Source organism: Homarus americanus, unplaced genomic scaffold (assembly GCF_018991925.1).
Source record: "Homarus americanus isolate GMGI-L3 unplaced genomic scaffold, GMGI_Hamer_2.0 scaffold23578, whole genome shotgun sequence".
Taxonomy (NCBI): Eukaryota; Metazoa; Arthropoda; class Malacostraca; order Decapoda; family Nephropidae; genus Homarus; species Homarus americanus.
In genome coordinates this window covers 8964276-8989216 of record NW_024733231.1, presented here as the reverse complement: position 1 = coordinate 8989216, position 24941 = coordinate 8964276, and the positions used below count along the sequence as shown (strand labels likewise).

Sequence of the window (24941 nt, the reverse complement as noted above, 5' to 3'; positions counted from 1 at the left end):
TGATTCACTGTAAAGGTGTTGCTATGTAGCGATGTTGCCAATAGTAGCTTTACGGTGATTTTACTTTTCCCGATAATACACGTCTCATATGTAAGGTCTTGTGCCTTAATTAAAGTGAAGTATGTAATTAAAATACGCTAGATGATGCGCCTTAAAGAAATCTATATTAAATGCCGTACATAGTCGAAAGAGTCCCTTTAAATGGCTTGATATGGTCGGCGTCTTGTTTACTTGCTATGGTTGCTAAGGACGCCATCTTCGTTGGTCTCGACGCCATATTGGTTGCTAGGGGACGTCTTCGTCTCTTAGTAGGAAAAATTTTTGGGGGTAATTTCTACCCGAATTCACTGCTCATTTTCCAAGTACACTTAAATCATTTACTTGAAAACAACCACTTTAGCATTATTAGCCCAATTAAAACACAAATAAGTTAAGGTTTTCAACATTATCATAAATAGGCCTATTTGAAAATATATGATTTTACTGAATAAATATCTTCTGTATCTTTATTCATATGAGTCATTTAAACATTTACATAATACAACACATGATAATACTCTGACATTTTGATTTGCATTGGACTAGGTCCTAGGACGTGAGAACCATGGTAATTAACTTAACTAAGGACCATGGCTTTGTATTGAGTCAAGTGTGCTATTTCCCACTGTTATTCAGAGTGGCCAAACAGTTGAGAATTTCAATCTTGGCATTCTGCATTTAGCAAGTTAATGCACCTTCATGGCAGGGTATTCGTTCACGCTATGGTTCACATTATGACAGGTGGTAATTTAAAAGGAGTGTTCAGTCTTCCATTCCAATTGGGAGTTGAATGCATAACCAATTGCTTTCTTTTTACCACAAAGCCTTATCATGTACAAGATTCATGAGACGAACAGATTATTTACAACCTGTACTGAGAATCCTTTTACACTGGATCCAGCAAGTTTCAACCCAACTCTCTTACAACTCTATAATGGGTGAATTGAAGAGAAAATCTTCCCCAAATATATTGTATGACTCCACATAAAACTACCAGAAACAATAAGTATAATCGAATGTCTAGCTGATGGGTGAAGCTAACTTGTATGAAGCACAGGATAAATTACCAGTACAGTGCAGGGAAATTTGGGGAATGTAAAAAAAGTCAATATTAAATTAAAACAAAAACAGGTGGAATAAATGACAGCAAAGGATACGAGTTTGTTGGGGAAAACTGTCAGTAATTTATGGTCGAGAGGAAATGATCAAAACACGGCCGACTGTGACTTAAATTTATTGAGACTGAGCCATGACATGAGGGCCGGGCACTGCGCCCCACCGTTTATCACAGATAGTGGCTGGTCACGTGGTGGTAGTACAAGCTAAGGCTGCACTCGTTCTAGTCACTCACAACCAGATCAGAAGCTTTCTACACGTATTCATTTATTGCACGCACTCAACCATCCGTTTCATCCACTTGTATCAGCACACTCTCACCATCCACAGCTACACAATAATTTATTCATGCTCACTTCCCTATTATCACCTGCATGCAGTAAGTAATCTCTCACATTGACATTCTCAATTTTTATCTTTAAAAATGATATGTAATTTTTGCTAGTGAGAATTACTTTCACAAACTCATTTCTGCAAGCTGGAACAATTAGTCAAGCTCCGATAGAAAAATGTAAAGGACATAAATAAAGCATTTTTCTGGCAAGACGCAAAAGTAACCAAACTTCCATAACATGTAGAAACATATTGATATGACTGAATATTTACTTCACTACAGATCACTACAATGTACAATTTTCTTTGGGTAATTCCAGTTACATGTCACAGATACAATACGTACATATCAAAGAAATATATGTACAAACAACTCCCCCGCTGTACACAAAATAAATTTTCTGCACTTACATTATTATACATCATGCATTTTTTAAATGAAACTATTTAATGATAGCTTAAATCTTGCAAATTATATATTAAATAAGATTGTAAATAACACTTTTTTTTAATGGTTTAGAACGCCCTGGCAGTACAAGATCAATCTCTCTACGGCCAAATTGGAACTTGACCAAATACTACTTTTTAAACATCACTTTTAAATCACTTATTATAATACAAATCTAAAGTAAGGAAAAGTTTTTACCATTATCACTTTCATAAATGTTGTCCTAAAGAAAGAAATTCCAGTAGTGTAACAAAAGCCTCTTAGCAGTGAATTCCCTAGACAGGCCACAATGAACTCAGATCTTACGGAGGGGGCAGTGAGCTACAGAGGTAAACATTAATTTTGTTGTCATCTTTAAGGATAAACTGTGGAATGGTGGAATGCATGGAGAGGTTCACTGAGATGGTAAGGATGTGGTAGAAGATGCAGGAGGAGAGTAGAGGCTATGTGGAAGGTGTGCTGGGTAGAGGGAGACTGAGTGGGTGGGACAAGTGGAAACAATACAGAAGAGGGAACAAGGAACGGATGGAAAAATATGGGAGAGAACAAGGGACAGGTGGAACACAGAAGGAACAAGGGTTGGGATATCAGGATAAAAGTGGGTAAAGGAGGTATGCAAAGACTGGTGCACCCTAGAGTCCTCTATGCTGTGTGTTACAACCTCAAAGAGAATCCCCCTGGATGAGAGAAGAGCCATGAGTGATAAGAAGAGGTAAGAATTCACCCCCCCCCTCCCCCCGTTGGTCAGGCCGGTTAACACTATTATGTGCCAAGAGCTGAGTGAACACATGTGGATCATTGTCAAATTTTATCAACAAAATATAGTGTATTATTATGCAACTATTCCATCAATCAATACTTGATGAATTTTGAAATACGTAATACCTTTAAACAGAATTATAAAAACTGGCAGTGAAAGTAAGTTTATCTTATCATTAATACTTTGTTATTTTTTGGGAGTATTGTACTCAAATAACCTGACATACAATACCTAACTCATAATAATGATTTGAATCAATAAAAAAAGTAATTTATAAGTGTGTAATAACTCAACTGCACCAAGTGATTTAATTACTCTGTCTGTAATCTATTTTTTTTTATCTGGTCAATAGTTTCCTCAACACTGATACAGTATTCATAATTTTCTTTAATTTACCTTTAATTACACACAATACAATGGTGGTGAAGTATAATAATGATAAATTTAATTTCTTTACATAAATTTTACATACCGGTACTATAATTTACCTGTTACCTCAACACCTCTTCAGCTTCAATGAAACTCAACTCTTAACATCAAAGTTACCATGAGTCACATATTACAAGTTCCATCTACGTGCTACATATACATTCACACAACACACATCATTACGTTGGACACACACCATTCACACAAGCAACACGTACTCAACACCAACACCAGGGTGACCCAGATATTAATAAATACTTTTTGGTGCCTCATTATGGGTATTTTTCTTGTTTCTTATTACTTTATGTAGATGTAAGTGAAGTTTTGTAGAGATTTATCAACTTTCTCAAGTGGATGAAAGATCATCAATTATCTCTGGGTTCATGAGTGAAAATTATGCACTAATAAAAGCCAAAAATCCAAAACGTTACCGACTTGACAGTGTCACCACAAAAACACTGAGGTGTAACTATTTGTATTACCGAGTGTGAACTTGATGACCCTTGTGTCATTTCACAAGAAACTAAGGCAGCATTTCCAGTTGTGATGGGGATCAGGTCAGTGTGAGAAGTGACTGGTTGAGCAAGTAGATACCCTAGGACCTTGTTATAGCAGTAAGTGAATGAAGGGAGTCTGTTTACTCTTGGTTCTCAGCCACCATGCAGTAAAGCAACAAAGGCCTAATAAAAGTGAAGAAAATAATGATAATTAATGTCTAGCATTATAACAACTCATAATTATATTTAACATTGGAGTACAAAGGTCACGGAATTTCAGTAACATTTATTACATTACTCCAGAGCAAAATTAACTACAGTATCTTAAATAATTTGGTAACTTCTTCCATGATTCTTATGCCTGTTTCATTCACTATTGCTAGACACTTCCCTACAAGGTGCTGCAGCAAATTTGTGATTTTAACTTTTAAGTTAGAAAAGTTTTCTTCTGTTATAAATAAATGAATTGGAAATCCCAAGTGAGAATAGAAATACTTTGTTAGTTTCTTGAAGAATGACCCTAAAAGCCATTGAGATCACATCCGAGGTCATCGAGGTCGCACTCTAAAATACAAGATATAAGCCTGAGTGTTTGCAGGGGAATATTTTTTTATACTGCAAGCTATTTCCTGTTCTGTAGCAGGGTAGTCAGGCAGGTGCTGATCCCTAACTCTTACCATTCAGCAGCTAGTCCTACCGAGTCCACCAATAGCAAGTGAGGAATTTTATTGCTGAGAGTGCTGGGGCTAGTATACACAAGCTTTCATAATGATTATACATTTAAGAGGCAGATGAGTGGTGACATTTGACACACCCGGGACTGATAGAAATTTGACAAATCCTCCAGAGACTTTACGTACAACTTACGTTAAGAGGGTCCAAGATAAATATCCTCAAAAAAGTACCAGAAAAGACTTAATATATGTGGGTCTCCCTCACCAACACCTTCGCACAAATTACCAGAAGACAAAGTCACTTCTATTCAATGTTTAAACTTAAAAAATAATGGCAATGAAGTTTGTGAATGGAGGGGATATTTAGATGAGATATTTCTAATGAACAGGTAATCACATCCATACACTTGGAGCATAATATGATGCCATGACTTACCGTATTTGATTGACACACGTTAAGAGCTAATTGTGTGACAAAGCACCTAACAGTCTGAAATCTGTCCTGTGCAAAAGGTATTAGAATAAAAATAACTATCTAACCATAGGCATTTACAAAAGAGTACAAAAGCCTACTTACAGTTCTAGAGGATTGCACGCAATGATGCCGGCAGGTTCCCTAAGTTACTTCGCAGGATCCGTTGTCGGCAAGATAAAACTAAATAGAATTGGCCGACTGAAAAAGTACAGTACCTGCATAATTACTCGACTGCAATACTTGCCACATATACATCATTGTCAAATTTCCAAATCACTGGCAACAAAGAAACGAATAGTATGCCTGACAACATTTACACACAAATGATCTCTCACAACTGCTATCAGTACATCGCGTATGGCCTCTAGGGGTGGGACAACGTCAGCGCCACGTGAACGCTGAACATTTAACATGGAGGCCATTGTTCGAGCACCTTGTTGTAACTCGTGAGACATCCTGAAGGCCGTATTGCAAGGCCATATTTACTACGCATCTTTTGTGCAACTAAATTTTCAAACGAGATGGATTGGTTTAGTCTTGGTTTATTACACTTGGGAGCCGTGAAAATGCTACTAATATCCTTCTAATACAGTAATACCATATCAAATGCTTATCCAAAACATTCATTATATTATTCCTTTGTGTTATATTCCAAGTTGTACACAAGACTGGAAGAAATATAGCAGTGTAATATGGCCTCAATTTTTCATACTTTGGCTTTTAATACCTGTAGTTTTGAGTAGTCTTTCAACACAAATATTAAGAATATACTTTTGACATGGACATGACAAATAAACTGTACACACAAAATGCCCATAATACTGTTTGAAGTGTATAAAATATTCTTACCATCAGAGGCAAAACCAAACTTATTCAATGGCTTTTACAATCAAATGTACCATGTCTGCAGATTTTTTTTATTACAAGAGAGAGAGTAGCATAAATAAAGTTTCTCCATGAAAAAATAGCAAATTCAGCAGTCTTAGTCTAACAGCAGCTTTCCTCCACATCAAGATTAGCCTTTCAGTAGCTCCTGATCCACGAGAGATAAGGGAAGCTCGTGTCCCCATCCCGCTAAGTTGCCTGACCAAGCTAAATAGTTATTGATCCGTTCTGCCTAGATTGATGTTTAGATCAGCGCGCCAACGCCCACTTCACGGCTACACATCGACGGTATACACTTAGCACGGCAACAGTGGTCGCCGGGAGATGGTCCTTTCTTGTGAGGTCACCGTACCTACCCTCCACACCGTAGTCTTGGGTCTTATTTTCAATCTAGGATGAAAACAAGTTACTATTACTATCACCATAAGAAGCTCAAAATACCTGATAACCTTTTGCATTTACATTCCAGAACCAGAATGGAACATTTATGTACCGAGGACTAGATCCAATTTACACCTTTACCTTCTGTTAAGTCATGGAAGACACAAACCAAGATAGAAATCATCACCATATCTTGGTGAAAATCCCTGTTATAAAATAAAACGTAAACACTGTGACACCCTGATTATCTTCAGAAGCTAGGAGTCTTTGGTCTCTCTCTGCAAGTACAGCACAAACTGGGAAAAAAAAGGCTCGTACAAAATGCGTTCTCCAATCTCCATCACCTATACAGCTCGTGTCATATATAAAAAAAAATCCCCTTTTCTTGGTTTACATTGAGTCTTCAATGTAAAGTACTCCTTGCCTTTGAGGTGCCTTTTCATAAACTTCATTCGAGTGTTTGTATTCAGACTTGCAGATTGACCGGGAGCTGTTAGCTGTCACCATGAAACATATTCCCTGCACTTCAGTCCGAGGCGGCAGGTTGACAATGAAGACTTTCACAAGTCAGCTGAGATTACCCATGTTGAGGTTTATTAAATCCAGTGGATTAGTTGAAGAATTTTTCAATCATATTCTAAAATTTGCTTGTGATAAAAAAGGAGGTATCTGAAATAAAATGAAAAATTGAATTACAATGTAGGTATGTACTGTACAGAACATACAGTTAAGCATGTTTAAAATGCAACTATTCTGTTTACTTATACACACAATCTGGCTTACTACAGGAGAGTTATCAGAATTTAAGAAATCATCTGTCCTCTTCAAGATACCATCCTCCATTATGTAACTTTACAACATATATGAATTATTACACCTACATGTCTAAGTTGTCACAACACTCATTTTTAAACACTAACACAGCATCTTGTGAACCCCGAATATGACCCCTACACATGTTACTTTGCATTTGTTTGAACTGAGCCCATCCACATGTAGAGGATATCTCATAAGTCACTTATCATAGGTGAGGGAATCATAACTCAATGAAGATATCAGATAAATTAACAGAAGTGGAAAGAGTCAATCTATTACTGTACAGTGTTAATTTCTCTGCCATCTTTGTTGAGCTGTTATGATTTCCTCACCAGGAGAAAAAAGAAAGAAAATATAAGATTATCATTATCTTTTTATGGTGCACAACCTATGGAATTTTCCGGCAAGTGTGTGTGATAAAGATACTGTTTATCAATTGCCTATCTCACCAAGCATTACAATTTACACCCCCCCTCTAGCTATGTCACTACAAACTGGTACATACACATAAGTCACTTGATACAATGCAAAAAAGTATGCCACTGACCCTTCACTCTGTAGCACATCCTGGATGGTGGCTCGAGTGATCATGTGATCATCACATTTGTACCACTGGTCGCGGTGTTGACGCACATACGCTGTGTAGTGACCAGCATCTAGGCTGCCTACGTGGTTAACTACCGCAAATAGAGAATACCTGCAACAAGAAAATTAACTAAGTATTGTTGCAACTTTTTATATCAGCACAAAGTAGAAATCTTCACTAAACTATAAGATGACTCAACTTATCGTGAATTTCTCTAGTGTTTAATTAAAGATTTTAATACAGTATTACACTTTGAAGGTTAAGGTTACAGGGCAGTGACTGTAGTGCTCTTACTACTGTAGGTGTTTCAGCCCAATCCTGTTAAATTGTACACTTTTCTTACATAACTCTTTATTTCCTTTCGATTTTTAAGCTTTCTGTTATAAGAAAAAGCAGTAAAAATTATCACCACCACCATTCTATTGTCATTCTCCAAACTTGGGTGGATTAGCTATGATCACCTGATAGCAGTTTTCCATACTGCACAGTCTATTGCAGCCTCTAACATCTGGGTCTTATCTCCGAGGTCATCCTTACAACCTGTCCCCATGGCTCCTCTTCACATGTTCCAACCTTACCATTACTCTCAATACCAACCAGCCTCTCAACTCTGACAAAGGTTTCTCATTTTTCAATCTCACATTAATCATCCATCGCATCACTTTCACTTCAGCTCCATACATCACAATTGTAATGAAGTCACACAAAGAGAAGGCCCACTTGCCATCGTTAAAGACAACAGTTACTTAAACTTCTTCCACCCATTTCGGTCACTTGCTTACCTAAACATACATTATTATGGATGCACCAGACTGAAACTATCCAGTATCCGGTGCACCTCTATACATTACCTCATAGAAACATTAGTTGAAGCAAAACACCTATGACCAACTCACCTATTATTAATATCAGTTGGATGTGTTGTAACACCATTGTGGTTGTTATTATTGTTCCTTCTGTTAGACATAAATGGAGTCATGTCCAAATGTTCCGGAAAGGAAATGAACGTTGAGATTTTCTTGTGTAATCTGTTGCTATGTTCGAATCTCTGAAAAGTACGAGTTTTGTTAATGTGTAAATCCTACCATATCTAAAACTTAATTAACATTTCAATTATATTTTACACAAATACAAACTTTAATAATTATATAAATACAAGATGTTATATTACAGGAATTACATTAAAGCTAGACAGGGTATGATACAGTAGAGATAAGAATCCTCCTTGTGCAGTAAAGACCAGTGAACCAAGCTAACCTTAAGGTGAAAGCTACACACAATAGGAAGTTTTTTCATGGTGAGTTGTTTGGTGGATTCTTGATAGCTTTGACACCCACTGCATTTTATCTTTGCACTACTGCCTGCAAGAGACGAGATAACTTTACAATTTCACAACACAGATAACACAAACAGTCATAACACTCACAAATTAGCACAGCCATTACTGTTTTGAGGAAATTAATAAATTATCATCAATTTGTAAATCAACGGAAATTTCACAACGGATACTTGAAGCATGACAACATCCATCTGGCACGATGGTTTCTTTTCATAAACTTGGTTATTTCTTAATAAAATACCCACAAAAACCAACACACACAAGTGAGGAGTGTGATGGAGGCAGAGAGGCTAACTGTGGATGAGCCTTATACTGTATACTGACTACTCAAAAACCTCTTCAAAAATCTGGGTAGGAGGTTAGGGAGTGAGGCTTTAAAATGAATATGAATGCAAAGAAGGATTATATGAACTGATTTAAATCTGCTGTGATGAGGAAAAACATATTAGCAACGATACAGAACATATGTCAATCAGGTACATACACACGACTGGTTTTAAAATGGGCGAGTAACATCCTCGACGCTCGTCAACTTACCTAAATGCTCAGGCCGTGTAAATCGGTCTAAACAGTCGGCAAGAGAAGTGGGGACTGTCTTATCTGCTTTGCTGGTGCCATAGGGACATGGCCCCAAGTCCAGTGAAATATCCCAAAAAGGATCTATGGTAGTTGAGACTCCGCTGAAAGTAATTAATTCGTGATAATAGTTAAACTCTACAACACACTACAGCAACAACAGTCATCTCTCAGTATCAAAATCTTTACAAAGCTACATTATAAGAGTATTCCTAAGCTGAACTAAAATAAATTACTCTTAACAGGGTAAAATATTTGTTATATAATATTGTAGAAATCTTAAAAATATAACACACAAAGATAATGAGAAATAAAGAATTCAGGTATGATATCCCATTTTATTGATGTCTCAGGTCATCATGATACCTACTGCTAATTCACCCACTATCAGAATCTGCCTTACCACACAGATGGATATGGCACAATACATTATCCAGATATTATTTTTGCTGAAATAAGTATTTTCATCATCCAGTCAAATCAGGGTTAAAAGTTTGATCCCAAATGATCTAGTGGGTTGTCTCAATGTTAGGGAACAGTGAATGTTTTGTTCAGACACTTACATGATCGGAGCCACCTTCAATCACAAATGGAAGTCAAGTTTTAGCTCCTTCCGCTTTATTATCCCAGGAATACCAGGACACTCATTTCTTTCCGGCGAATAATAAATGATAAAAGAAACACCAAAAATACAGTACTAATGTAGTGATAAACAAATTACCGTATATAAACCATGCAATTACCTATGATAATATAATAAGAAACATTGTATCATTACCAGAGTGAATGAAATAATATTCCCACAAACAACAATTGTCAACTCTGTTTCCCACCTCGGGCACCTGTGTCCAAGCAACTGACGGGTCAAGCAGCGCCCACGGGCCTAAAATGTTCTTTGCTCTGGTTTGGAAATGTTTCCTATTGAAACTTTTAGGAAGATTCTTAGCCCAGAACCCCCAAATTTTTGTCCGGATCTTCCAAAATCCCGATTTCCCGGATCTTCGAAGGTTTACCATATAACACGACAGTCAAGAATTAACGGTAGAAAAAACATCAGATTTCATATGTCTGGTTGTGCATCATGTCTAGGCCCTCTTGGCATAAACAGACTCTGTTAGCAGGTGATTTACCAGAATGAATCTTGCACCTCACTTTATGGTGACCCAAACATCATAAGACCTGATTACCTGTATCATCAAAAACACAATTGGCCATAATGTTATCAACACTGACCAAACCTGTCGACTGCAGTTACATAATCAACTCACTTGCATGCCTGACATACAACGTCAGACTGGAGTCCACCGGTAAAAATTTGGTCTATAATACAGGAACATGTGTGTGTGGAATCTCCATTGGAGGGAGGGTTGCCCTGGAAGATAAAGGAGGAGTATCATTAGTACCAACTGTGATAAAGGAGAAAACTTACTATCTATAGTACTTCTGAATATTTTTAACCCAGTGAGTATGACAACTTATCCCTCAGTACAATGTCATCTTACTCAAGGGAATAGCAAAGTAAATTTTTCTTATAAAATTGACACCCCGAGATATTCTAGAACTGCCCAACCTTAATTACTGGGCTGATGTAATCTATCACATAAACACTTTGTTTATCCAAGAACCTGACTCAAACAAGTTAATAGCCAATCAAATCACTTCAGTAGTCTCTGGCTCATCACTTAGTAAATAAATCCCAGACACACACACATTTTTCAATGTCAACTACTAGCAACTGATCCACTTGTCTTGGCTGCCATAGTTACTAGGGGATGATATACTAGGATAGGCCTAGTCGATAAGTGAATTAGCAGAAAACTTTGCAAATAAGCCAAAATTTAGGTACCTGGCAGTGACGGTGTAGTACGTCGAGGGCTGCGATAAAGAACTCGTGAGCGTCTTGCTGCTCGTACCCGGCCAAGTGCCTGGCATGAGTCCATATAAGGTGAAGTAGTTTGTGGAGAATCAGAGGGGCCTTGTTCCCACTGTAAAACTGTAACACCAAAACCAAGTGTCATGTATGTATTTGGAATCACATGTAAGAGATCATACAGGGCGATTCAAAAAAATTACAAATTAATTAAAATCTGGGCTTCTGTTTTTACGACCCTGTATATATTTTGACTCGTATACCAATATAACTTGGATACATTTATATATCTTAGGATACATATGGTATATCAAGAGGTATTGAGATATTTCATAGCAGTAACATGTACTATTAAAAAACTTATTTCAAAAACAAGAAAAGTGAGAATGACAGCAAAATCCATCTTTCACTTCAAAGTTCAACACCGACATATTTCAAATTTACAAATTAATTAATATAAAAATTTATCCCCTAAACCCTAAAGTTGGAGGATCAAGTCTTTTTACTAATGAAACCATAGAACCTATTTCATAACTTCTCCCATAAGTAGTTACAAAGGATAGCTATATATAAATTGTCCAAACAAACACACCCTAACTGGCTGACACTTGACAATGTATCTTAGTTGCTGTCAAACCATTATCACCACATCATGCTTAACCTTGACTTAGATATGTACAAAGATTCAAGCATGACTCGCTACTTCCTGTCATTGGCCTGAGACGTATTTTGTTTGTTGTCACCTACAGTTCACTGGTATATGTAACCAATTCTCATTAACATATTAAACCATTTATTATAACTATTATTATTATTATTTTAAACACACAAACACAACAATGACTGCTATATGCCCCCCCAGTGTTCAAGGCAAGGAGGTATCACTCACACACACACACTGTTATCAAGACTGAAATTCCCTATTCATCACTGATAACCATAGTCGTCACAGATAACACGGCCATTTAAGCTCTGCCTGTCATATCTCGCGGTGACTAATTCTCGACTGGGAGCGACAATAATATTAACATAAATCACTCTATTGCACCTCAGTATTTATAAGTTTTATTTATAACTCAATATATTTTCTGTTTAATTAAAAAAAAAGTGTTTAAAGATTTCAATAATTTTAAGTTTCAAACACAAACACACAAAAAATTAAGTTCAAATAACTAATAAATACATCAGATCACATTGGGTAATATTTTTGACAATATGGGGAGTAACTTAAGACTTATTTAAGAGGATTAAAAGATCAAAACTGCTCCACTAACACACTCGCACCTCTTCCCACACTTTACACCACAGGACAACGAACATAATTCTCAACCACTTGCCTTCATTCCTGCCATCCTCTTAAAGTTGGTTTCACCCTCCCATTTACGTATACTTTTGTCCTTCCTTTATACTAAGATGTTTCAAAACGTCTCCCCCTTCAAAATTCCACTTAGTATAGCATATATTCATTAGATCTACCACATTACAAAGAAGTACAGTATTTCATATTTTTGTTTTGTTAACCGTTACAAAATATATGATATACTGTATATAATTCTACTGCTTAGATAATTGATTAATTTTACAATATTCTATAATGTATAATAAATAAATAAATAAATATCAGGAGAAACAACAGTGGTCTAAAGGCTGCCAGTTTTACAACACCACAAGTTAAGCAAAAGAATGTGCCTCCCCCTATATGGAGACAGGACAGTATTTTCCACAATAAATACACCTCTCAACCAAACACTACTCTACCAATATTTTCTCACCCATCTGCCAGCATCAATTTCACCTCTCCATAACTAATATCAATATCCTCATCAACTGTGGACAGCTTACTACTTATTCTGCACGTCTACATCACTCCCACACTGTTTACCATATCTTTCAATCTTTTCACACTCACAAGGAATTTTTTTTACCCTTTGCAGTTATATTTCCAAGATTTTTACACATTTCTCAGTCGTCATAAATGCACATATTCTACCACTGTTCCAAAAATAGGGATGATGTACTGGTAACTAGCATACTGTATATATCAGAATAAAGGAATAAGCTATACTTTAAACACACCTCCTGGAAGAGCCTGGAGATTTCACAGACCAAGCAACGTGTGGAATCATTATTGAACTGACACACGTGCTTGTCCGAGAGGAAGTAATCTCTAAGCAGCGGTGTGTGCGTCAGTGCCTGGATGATGCAGCTCATGAAGCACGTGTTGCCTAGATTAATTAAACCACGAAGTCCTGGCCAAAGAAAACGAGCAAACATGTAAATAATTCATGGCTATGGAGACGTTTCAGGGGTTCAAAGTGAGATTGACAATGATTTTGGAGTTTGTTTAGGCCTGAGAGGTCAATAGTGTGTCCATGGGCATAAAATTCAGTGATAGATTTTTAAAGAGACCACAGATATATAAACAACCTCTCTGGTATAAAAACAAATAAAAAATAAATAAATAAAAAATAAATAGACCCACCTAACACTTATATATTATTTCCAGCCATACTTATATATCCTTATTTCTTTATCATCACCAAAAGAGCATTACATCATTACTCTACATAATATTAAGCGTTTGGTACTCGGCTTCTGAGCTGTTTTCCAAATGCTTCCAAACATATGCTCACACTTCCCCAAAGATAAATGCAAATTAAGCTTTTATAATTGTTAACTCTTGATTGATACACTTCACAACTATGCCTTAATTAACAGACAACATTAAATAAATATCAATCTATAGGCAATATATAATCTCCAATGACCACATAACATACACCGAGAAACGACGAACCTATGGTAGAATTTGCAGTAGGTCTCCGTCTTTTAGGATTAGCCTGAAGAAGGGTCATCTCCACCTGGTCAGGCTCCCACGCCCGGTATTCTGTGTCCAAGCCCAGCGATCTCCGCGACTTTTCCCTACACGCCTGAGCGATGCGGCCAACATCCGTGTCATAAACGTAATCACCGCACGCCACACACAAAACTTGACCTTGTTCTACGTCCACAACTGAAATTTAGGAGAAATGATAATAGTACAAGACTATTTCTTGAAGGTCAATAAGATGTAAAGATGATTACCTATTTAAGTGACTATTACAAAAAATAAAAAATAGCTAAACATTTTGGAGCTGATGAATTTTGTCTTTTCAGAATATTGGAGTAATTTCCTGGATGGCTTTGGTTAAATTTAGTTAGGTTAAGTATGTTATCAGTAATCAGAAATTACACACAGTTATGTAGCGTAAAAAAAAATTGGAACTCCTATTATATTCTTACAAACAAGCTGCTAGCGAAATGATGCCATTAACATAAATACAGTGCATTACAAAACACGAGAACTTATTACTCCTTAAGATTAACCACCTAACCTAACCCCACTAAGGTAGCATGAGTGTGTTTAATCCTTTGATGAAATAAGCTGAGATGTCAAAGCTTCACATGATCTCGCATAACATTTCTTTCACAACTCTTGGCACGTGCGCTAGCCAACGCCCAACACCAGACTCCTTCCATCTCCGCAACACCTACATACATTCTACCTAAACTTGACGGAAAAACTCGGGCAAATACTGTCAAAACCAACCTAGATTGTGTTGCATAGAGGCTGAGTGGTCTTGTATATGGCCCTGGTAGCAAGCAAAATGGACACAGTGTAAGCAGGCATGGAGTCTTGGGCTGTGAGTACCACACACTGAACACACGCACCATTTTGCCTGCAATGAGAGTACATATATCTGAAATTAAAAAGAATTCCATTACTTTCTACTACTCAATACAAAGGAACAAGAATTAATCATTGATCGGTTCCGACTTAAATAACATATAGTTAGGTACCAGGTAAGTTTTTATTGGCTCACTGAAGTGCCAAAAATGCAGAAGTAATCGTTAACTTTGTCTCTCCAAAGTATATCCGGTTTTTTTCAGTTCCCAAACTATATAAATTACCCACACAATTACATGATATATATTCAATAGACAATCTCCTAAAACTATTAGCTTAGTAGGTGCAATTACTATCAAGTATCGTTAAGGGTTAAAGCATGTATAAAGAAGCAGGAACCAGAATGAAACAGTAATCTCCACTAAACATTTAAGATTATATTAGGTTCATATATCTTTCTTCAATATTGGTCTACCCAGATACTACACCCTAATTGTTTTTATTTATATCAATAAAAATGGGTGGTGCTGAAACTGGTGGGATTAATTTCCATAAAACACTGCAATCAGTTTCTTCCCTTTTTCATTAAGTATCATAAACATCCAATGAAAATTTGGGTGTTCCTCCCTGGGTGAAAATCCATACCTTCCCACTTTCAAGTTACTTATTTTTATTAACTTAAATATAACAATAAAAAGTTCTAAAGATCTCAGTATATATGAACAAGTATAAAGGAGAATAAAAGTGTTCAAAATCCTATATAATTTCCCCTTTAAAAAATCTAGGCCTACAAGCTTATTAAAATTTCACTCCCATCATATGACCTATAATGTACTTTTATATACACAACATTAAATAAATAAAACAACTGAGGATTAGCCTTATAAAAGTGTAAAAATTAAGGTAAATAAAGGAGTTGTTTTTGTTCTATAGTGATATTATCCCCTGTGAGGCCAGTGAAGAAAAAGGGTTGTTTTAGAAGACTGCTGGAGTCTTTACGAAAAGCAAGAAAGTACTGTACTGAAGAAACAAAATAACTTCTTTACTTTATTCATACTCAACCGGGCAAATATATTCTCATTGCCAAAGTTTTTCAGTAAAATTCATAAATTAACATAAGGAAAATAATAAACGTTTGTGTTTTACGAAAGGGGTTCAGTTTTAGACCTACAAATGACACCAACACATGGTAGTGCCAACTCTGACATAGGCCTACTATATAAGTCCCACAAGAGTTCCGCCTTAATAGGAACACCTAAAGTGAAATAAGTTAAAAATTTTACGTGATATAGTTCAAGAATTACATGATCGATGACAGCGTCTTGGCACTTCCTGTTATAACGTCGTATCAAATTATTCACCTGCCAAACCCTCGTTGATAAGATATGAATGAAACTTGTAAACTATAGAGTAAATATAGAGGGTTTAAAAACTTAAATAACCTTTACTCGTGAATGTCAGGGGGAATTTATCTATTATATGATCTAAAGAAGGTATCAGGGTCGAGATTGGTGAGTTAGAAAGGAAAGAAATGTATAGGTGAATTGAATATGTGGTGACCGAAAACTTTTGCACAATTTCCCCCAAATGTGGTTGATGGCAACACCCGCCACACACTCTCAGCTGATCCCTCACCACCAGCCACAACAAAGCATCTTGTCAAACACAAACACGCTTCCCAAACACCACCACCTGCTGTTTGTCTCCTACTCCTACCCCCTCTACCCTCCTACACTAATGGTTAACCCCTGAGGTGATAAACTAACCCAATGAGGGTATTACTTCTCAAATAATGTACTAAACAAGGGTGGCGGGCACATAGCCACTCGGCGCCGATCAGCTGACGGGGCCTCACCTTCTGAAGCCGCGCCGCCTTACTGGTACAAAACACGAAGAAGCTGTAGATCAACCGGAATGGCTGCGTTCCTTTCGACGACTTGAACTCGGAAAGATGAACACATCCTTCCATACTCATAGTTCACTGATCCACTCCCATTTGGCGTTTGTTCACAATATAGAGGAGATGAGCGCCGCTGCCAGCCTGCCTTCACCCCCACGCTGCCACTGTCGGTGTTGCCATCTGGTGGCCTTGCACACCAACAAAGACTAATCCAAGCGCCAAATTTAAAACTTCCCTAACATTTTTTTAACATTATCGCCTTAAAAAGAATTATTAAGATTTACCAAACTGCCAGACAATGCAATATGATTCAGTTTCATTATTTTACTGATAAAATTTAGATATTTATTGATAATCGTAAGGTATTTAACTGATTTACTCTAAGGCGTTTACGTCAACTCTCAAGGGCATATCTTGACAACGTTGCCATTTTACGATCGCCAAGTTCTTTGAGCAGTCAATGACCTGGAGTACTAATTGACTATAATGCTTTAATAAAACATTTCATTATATTTCAAGATTAAAAATGAGTCGGGCAATTCGAAACATAATGTGAAATCAAACCACCAGAGGCGAAATAATAACAGAAGAAATCGAAGCTTTCCTAACAAACTGGCAGTACTACTAAAAGTCGTGACTATCGGGAAAATTGACGCAGCCATAAATGATTGATTTCCTTTGTTTTCCTAGTACTAACACGCCACATCATGCCCCATATACCTCTAGTAACATGATTGCTACTTTATGTGAGAGGGAAAATAATTATGTGTCATGATTGTTAAGCTAAACTGCCATTTAACGGGACCCACGACATAACAGTGTAATTGGTAACTCGTGAGGGTATGTCCACTATGTTAGGTCGGCCTGTTTGATCCTAATATCTCTGCTAATATAACAATTAATGTATAATGATTAACAATTGGAATCAATAGTAAGATATACCATTATTTTTGCTCTACAACGCACGATGAAAACGCTCACCAATACCAGTTTTTAAATCATAAAAAAATCTCCCTTTCCCGTTAATTTTCCTAAGTTTCAACACACTGCAATACTATGATAGATAATATTAAGTAATTATAACCAAAGTAAACAGAAGAGGCCTTGAATATCTCAAATGCAAAAACTTAACGCAGTCAAAATTGTTCCCGTATGTTGGTAAATAAGTTCATTAGTGTTCAAGTTTAATGCTCACTATGAACCCCCTGAACGCTGAACTCCAATACGGGGTCAAATGTCTAATAAAACTTGATTTTGATCATAATTAAAACTATTTTTTACTTATTAATTATTTTTATCTATAAATAAAAAAAAGCAGCTGGGTTAAGAAGAATTAGGCTTAAATGCATATCATTTGGTATTAAATATACACCAATTAAGTGGCTAAATACGGTCACTTAATAAAATTTAAGATGATAAAGTAAAGTAAAAGTAAAAACAAATTAACAGACTCTACCTTAACTAGATACGTTCACTTAAAACCAGTTATAAGACAAAATTATGTGAGACTATTCCTTAATTAGATACGTTCACTTAATTAGCACGACTTAGACAAAATTATACTGAGTATCTACAGTGATTAATAATTATAAGTAAAATATGTGAATTGTGGTTGAAGGAAGTGTCAAAAATACGATGAGGACGCGCCAATACATACAAAAACTTGCATAATTCTCAGTTTGATAGCGAGGTGTCAAAAATAGCATAGTTATCCCTATAAATTATCGAATATCGCTTCGTTTTCTGTTTATGGGGGTCATATAGTGATAGGATACTGTGTTTCGAACTTTTTTCGTGTATGTGTGAACTGGAAGTTTATTTTGTGTTTAAATGTATGTAAAGAAGACGTAAATGCCAGTTACACATACCAGAGGAGGGAGACCAGGGTCCCCATATATGAAAACAACCGGAAATGAGATAAGTTAAGGTTGGTTTTGTAACCTTCGTGGTTTATCTCAGGGTTGTAATTAGGGGAAATAGGCATAGCCTTGCGAGCCATGGCGCTACTAACCTATAAACAAACGAACATGCACATAAATAACACACGTAAATCCACTCATCACAAGATACAAAAACAGTAAACAAAGTACTTCCATCATCCAAGACTCACGGTAAAAATGCAATAGACGTTTACTGATGAGGTAGGAAGTATAACCTTGAGGGAAACTCTTACAATGGATGCCACCGGACGGAGAAATGAGGTTGTGTATTTTTTCCCCAGGATAAACAAGAATTTATTTTAATATCTATTGTACAAATTAACTGTTCAGGAGATAAAATATTTACAGAACTTTGTCAAATCAAACCCAAACTAGAAAGAGAGAGAGAGAGAGAGAGAGAGAGAGAGAGAGAGAGAGAGAGAGAGTGTGTGTGTGTGTGTGTGATACACGCTAGGACATAAATAATCTAGTTTCGATATCATAAGCATAATTGTGCCCCTGAATAAGCATAATATCCACATAGGATTGTAGTGGATTTCTCCCCTACAAACGCTGTTTGTGGCTGCGTAGCCGACCCCACGAATTACCCAGTGTATGTGGTCTAGGTCAACCAGCGCCGCCCACGGAGCGGGGGTCAGCTACTAAGCCACGCCTACCCCCGCTATTTAAGACCTGACCTCGTGGTGATCTTTCTCTTTCTACCTCCACCAACCAGCCAGCAACACCTCCTCCTCCACCGCCTGCCTGGCGGCCCTCGCTCCCGCCGGCGAGCAGGGCGACCCACAGGCTGGTCCTCCTGTGAGCATCCTCACCAACCAGCTCTCTCTACATCACGCTTGTAACCATGCTGCCTTCCCAGCACCAAGCTGCATTGTACATCCAATACAACATGTATACAGAGAGCACATTGTGAGTTTCCTTTCTCCATCCCATCCTGAATGAGAACACAAACATCCCGTATCCCACAGAATCAGCGTGTATTTAGATTAACAGATAGATATACAAATAGACAGATAAATAGACAGACAGAAAGATTAATGTTTGTGATAGTTCGTGGAAAAAATCTTTATCACTGTTTTCCTGTAACCTTTTCACCGTCCGGTTACTTAAACCAAAACACAAAGCTAAGTTCCAAGAATTTAACCCATTATGATTACGTCACACAGGATGTTAACTGGTACCCTGTTGTCGAGAAGAAGAGACAACAGATACGCACTGGTACACTAGACGGTGCCTGATTGGGTGTTCGTTAACGAATGAGAGAATTCCCAATCAAAATAATATGATTTATTTAATTTGGATTACGTTTCTCCTCTTAGATTACTGAAATAGCCAATCAGATGTCGTTATTTCGCTAATAATTACCTGTTGTTTATGTACATGACAACACGGTACCAGTTCACACACACACACACACACACACACACACACACACACACACACACACACACACACACACACACACACACACACACCTCCTCCCCACCGGAATATCAACATGTTCTCGCCAGAAGTTACTATTTCATTTAGGAAAGGAATGGAACCAGTGTTAAACAGAGGTGAACAGTGGTGAACAGTGCTTAAGTCAGTGAGAACAACTCAACAGTAACAGTAGTACCCAAGTTAACCTTCACACAGTGAGGTCCCAGGTACCCAGTGATAACGGCCCGTGAGACCCAACAACCAGCGATGTGTTAATCCGTCTACGATAGGAAGGCCTGGAACCACACCTCACTCATATAACACCATCTGTGAGGGAATTACTACACCACGTGAGGCCCCTCATAACACCATATGTGAAGGAGTTACTACACCACGTGAGGCCCCTCATAACACCATCTGTGGGGGAATTACTACACCACGTGAGGCCCCTCATAACACCATCTGTGAGGGAATTACTACACCACGAGAGGCCCCTCATAACACCATCTGAGAGGGAATTACTACACCACGTGAGGCCCCTCATAACACCATCTGTGAGGAAATTACTACACCATTGAGTCCTCTAACACCATCTGGGAGGGAGTTACTACACCATTTTGCCATTCCTTTTCCTACAATATCTATGTTCACCATGTTTCTTTCACCTTTCTCCTAATGAAACTTTGCATTAAACCACCAATGTATGTAATAAGTCATTTATGTCCAATGTATATTTTCAGCCTTCGGGCTGCAGAACTTTTTCAATAAACCGTCAATTATTATTATTATTATTATTATTTACACACATACACACATTTTATTGCAAGTTTAAATCATTATAGTGCATTTCAACTGCAACCTTGCAAGAATTGGAAAGAATTCTAACTACTAAATAATATCGTGTAATGAGTGAGTGTATGTGGGTGAGTGGGTGTGTGGGGGTGTGGGGGTGTGGGTGAGTGGGGGTGTTAGTATGTGTGGGTGAGTGGGGGTGTTAGTATGTGTGGGTGTGGTGGAGTGTGTGGAGTGGAGTGGAGTGTGGAGTGAGTGAGGTGTGGGTGTGTGGGTGAGTGGGGGTGAGTATGTGTGGGTGAGTGGGGGTGTTAGTATTAATAATGGGTGAGGAGGGTGTTGAGTATGTGGGGGTGTTAGTATGTGTGGGTGGTGGGGTGTTAGTATGTGTGGGTGAGAGGTGTTAGTATGTGGGGGGTGTTGAGTATGTGTGGGTGAGTGGGGGTGTGGTGGTGGGTGAGAGGTGTTGGTATGGGTGGGTGTGTGGGGGTGTTGGTACGGGTGGGAGGTGTCGGTATGTGTGGGTGAGAGGGGTGTCAGTATGTGTGTGGGTGAGTGGGGTGTTAGTATGAGTGGGTGTGTGGGTGAGAGGGGTGTTAGTATGTGTGGGTGAGTGGGGGTGTTAGTATGTGTGGGTGAGTGGGGGTGTTAGTATGAGTGGGTGTGTGGGTGAGAGGGGTGTCAGTATGTGTGGATGAGAGGGGTGTGAGCATGGGTGAGAATATGTGTCACTATATTGAACCAAAAACACACCTTAACACACACCTTTTTCATACACCATTCCAAAATCACTAAACACCCTCCATCCCCTACGTTGATTACATTATTGCATTAGTTGTATAAAAATAACACAACTTCATAGCTTTTAAAGATAAATCACCATGTCATTGATTTAGCTGCCTGAAGTCTTAGCTGAAGTCATAATAACTCAAATGTAATGCCTCTCACTGCTGTAACTTCTGGAACTTCACGATACATGCAACTCAACGAAGAGAACGATTATATATATTGTAGAACGATTGCTTGATGTTTCTCTGTTTTTATTACAATTTATGGCTGTTTCTTGTATCTTGTATCAACTCAAAAATACGGATATTACATGCAAGGGCTTCAGACATAATTAATGAGACAGGTATTTGAAGGAGTTATGTCTACCTGTTATGAGATATTAACAGTAAGAAATGGCCATGTCTTCTGTTTTATTTACGCTATGGAGCCTTGTATAAACTGATAAAGACACGTGTGTTAGTGGAGGTATTTATTGTACGTGTTTGAGGTGGAGTTTTCAGTGTGTTTGTGTGTGTGTGAACGTGAGAATTTGACCTTTTTACGAACCTAAGAGAATGCTAATGGAGTGTGGTACTAACACCTTCTCTCACTCTCTCTAAGACCTGCTCTCACTCTCTCTAAGACCTCCTCTCTCTATCTCTAAGACCTTCACCTCCTCCTTACAGGTGTCACTCAGAGCGTCTTCACCTTCAGGAGTTTTCTATACGAAGGAACAACAGAACAAGAGCCACTACTGAAGGTATTAATTGGATCGATACAATAGTTGGATGAGATATTAACAGGTGGTAACGAGAACTGGGTCAATGTTTATATGACCTGTGTTGATATGTATATACACACACACACATACACACACACACACACACACACACACACACACACACACACACAAACACCTGCTGATACACATACCTGCTAAAATACATACACCTGCTAATACACATACACCTGCAAACACACACATACACACACACATGTAGACTCTCAACATACGCACATAGAAGTCTACTTACTTACTCATCTACATATGTATTTAAATGAGTTAATTTGTATGTATGTATGTCTAAGCATTCATACATACACAATTACACGCACACTAGCGACCATTAATAGCGTCACTGTCATGAAGCTACGAGTATGTACAGTATATACAATTGATGACTGCACGCACACACAAGCAAAAAATAATAATAATAATCATGAAAACCCCCACAATTAGATTCATTTAACGCATTAACCTACGCAGATATAAGAAGTGCTATTGAGGTAATTAACATGTTGAATTACCTGAACCTCACACCTGTCGCACCTGTCTAGCCTCTCAAACATTAATAATAACCCCTGTGTGTTTTTTCCTATCGAGTATAATATATTAATTTTGATGTTTTTACGGATATTGGATCTTCAAATTGGTATATCATTCATTATTATTATAGAAATATACTATCTCTGAGTATATTGGCCGTGTTTCTTTACTTCATAGGAGAATATAACGAAATATATATCTGGTTTAGTCACGTTTGTGTTATTGTGTGAGGAAATATATCAGGTTTATTAAGAAGTATATTATGCGTCATTGGAGATACCAGATATATATTTTATTTTATTGTTACTGATTTTTTTTTTATATACATACAGATCCCCCCTCCACACACGCACACCTTAGTGTGTATCAAGACGTGTACTGTATCGGATGTCTTACCTGCCTCCTAGGACCCTCGTCATTTATCCACAGGTAGAGAGAGAGAGAGATTATTTACCCATTGAAATAGTTTATAATTATAGTGTTTGATACAAGTGATAATTCTTGTGTTTGTTTTTCTATAAACTTTAAGTGTTGATAATTTCTAAAACTAAATCTAAATGTTTTTAATGATAATAATTCGATGGTAATTTTTTTGAATATTTTTACGTGCTGTTTAAAAGTTATTGAAAGGGTTAATTTACTACTGCTACTACTACAAAAAACTACTACTACTACTACTACTACTGCTACTACTAATATTTTTTTTAACGTGGCCTCCAGCCTCCCCCAACAGCCACACCCTAGCCGCCATTTTATTACCATAAAATTAAATATCCTAATACATAAGTAACTACCCAAGCTGTGTTGAGTTAGTTGACCCACAGATCTATGCGGCATTCAGTGACTGTTGCCTCGTAGTCAATATCTGCAACTTTTGTCGGCTTTGGGGCCGATGCTCTCGTTCCCTTGAGGCAGAGCAAAGCAGACCTAAGGAGAGAGAAGGACAGTCGACATCTCATCCAGGCTGCAACATAACTTCTGGACTGCTGCTTCTGTTCGGATAATAATAATAATAGTAATAATAATAATAATAATAATAATAATAATAATAATAATAATAATAATAATAACAATAATAAAACAACAATAATAATAATAATCTTCCGCACTTTACGCCATATTTAACTTTATGCCAAATAGCACACCATTCCCACGTTACGGTTCATATCCACCCCACACAGTGACGAGAGTAAACGAGAACAGCTGCTGAGAATGATCGATGAACTGTAGATACTTTAAACCCCCCAGAATTTAAGAACATTTATAAATAACAAACAACATTCAATTCTAGTCATTTGTCTCCTAATCATGGGGGAATTCAGCTAAGGTGATATCGACTAGAGGAACGAAATTGACCAAAAATGACTTTAATAATCCTGTAACTCTTTTTGTAGATACTTTGAGAGACAATTTACATTTCCAATATGTTAAAGATCTGGCTTACGAGAGAGAGGTACAAACATCTACATAGTTAAACCATACAGCAGGTGACAAAATTAAGATTGAAGTATTAGACTTTCAAGTGATAGGAACCGTGCGTTGTCAGAGTCTAGAAAAGCTGTTACACCAAAATCGAAATTAAAGACACCGACTGGGCGTGTCAGATCAAAGGCTTTGTGATGATAGCTATACAGACAGTCAGGATAAGTAGGAGGCAGGATATTTTCCCCTAGGTGTTCACAAGAGAGGGTGGGAACGAATTGTCAAAGCTCAAGGTTCATAAGAAACGTGACCATGATAGTGTCCATCCCTAGAGTGTTAGAGAGTGTTACAATGAGTTCGTTGAGCCTCTTAAGATCTTGCTGTTCCCTAGATGTTTGGAAGCTGACATGTGTGAATTCTAGAGTTAAATCCTATATTGAAATCTGACTTATTTTACGACGAATCTGACTTATTTTACG

General features: G+C 37.5%; 1 protein-coding gene across 1 annotated transcript; it reads right to left on the bottom strand.

Annotated features, from left to right (window-relative positions):
- Window positions 1–1257: 1257 nt before the first annotated feature.
- Window positions 1258–16958, bottom strand: LOC121869739 (ubiquitin carboxyl-terminal hydrolase 22-like). Its single transcript, XM_042371302.1, has 11 exons — window positions 16747–16958; window positions 14814–14943; window positions 14022–14237; window positions 13301–13473; window positions 11201–11347; window positions 10623–10726; window positions 9316–9458; window positions 8697–8800; window positions 8336–8487; window positions 7401–7550; window positions 1258–6706 (listed from the first exon to the last, which is right to left on the bottom strand). The coding sequence occupies exons 1-11, from the start codon at window positions 16864–16866 to the stop codon at window positions 6664–6666; spliced, it is 1482 nt and encodes a 493-aa protein (XP_042227236.1). The 5' UTR covers window positions 16867–16958; the 3' UTR covers window positions 1258–6663.
- Between the last annotated feature and the right edge of the window lie 7983 nt (window positions 16959–24941).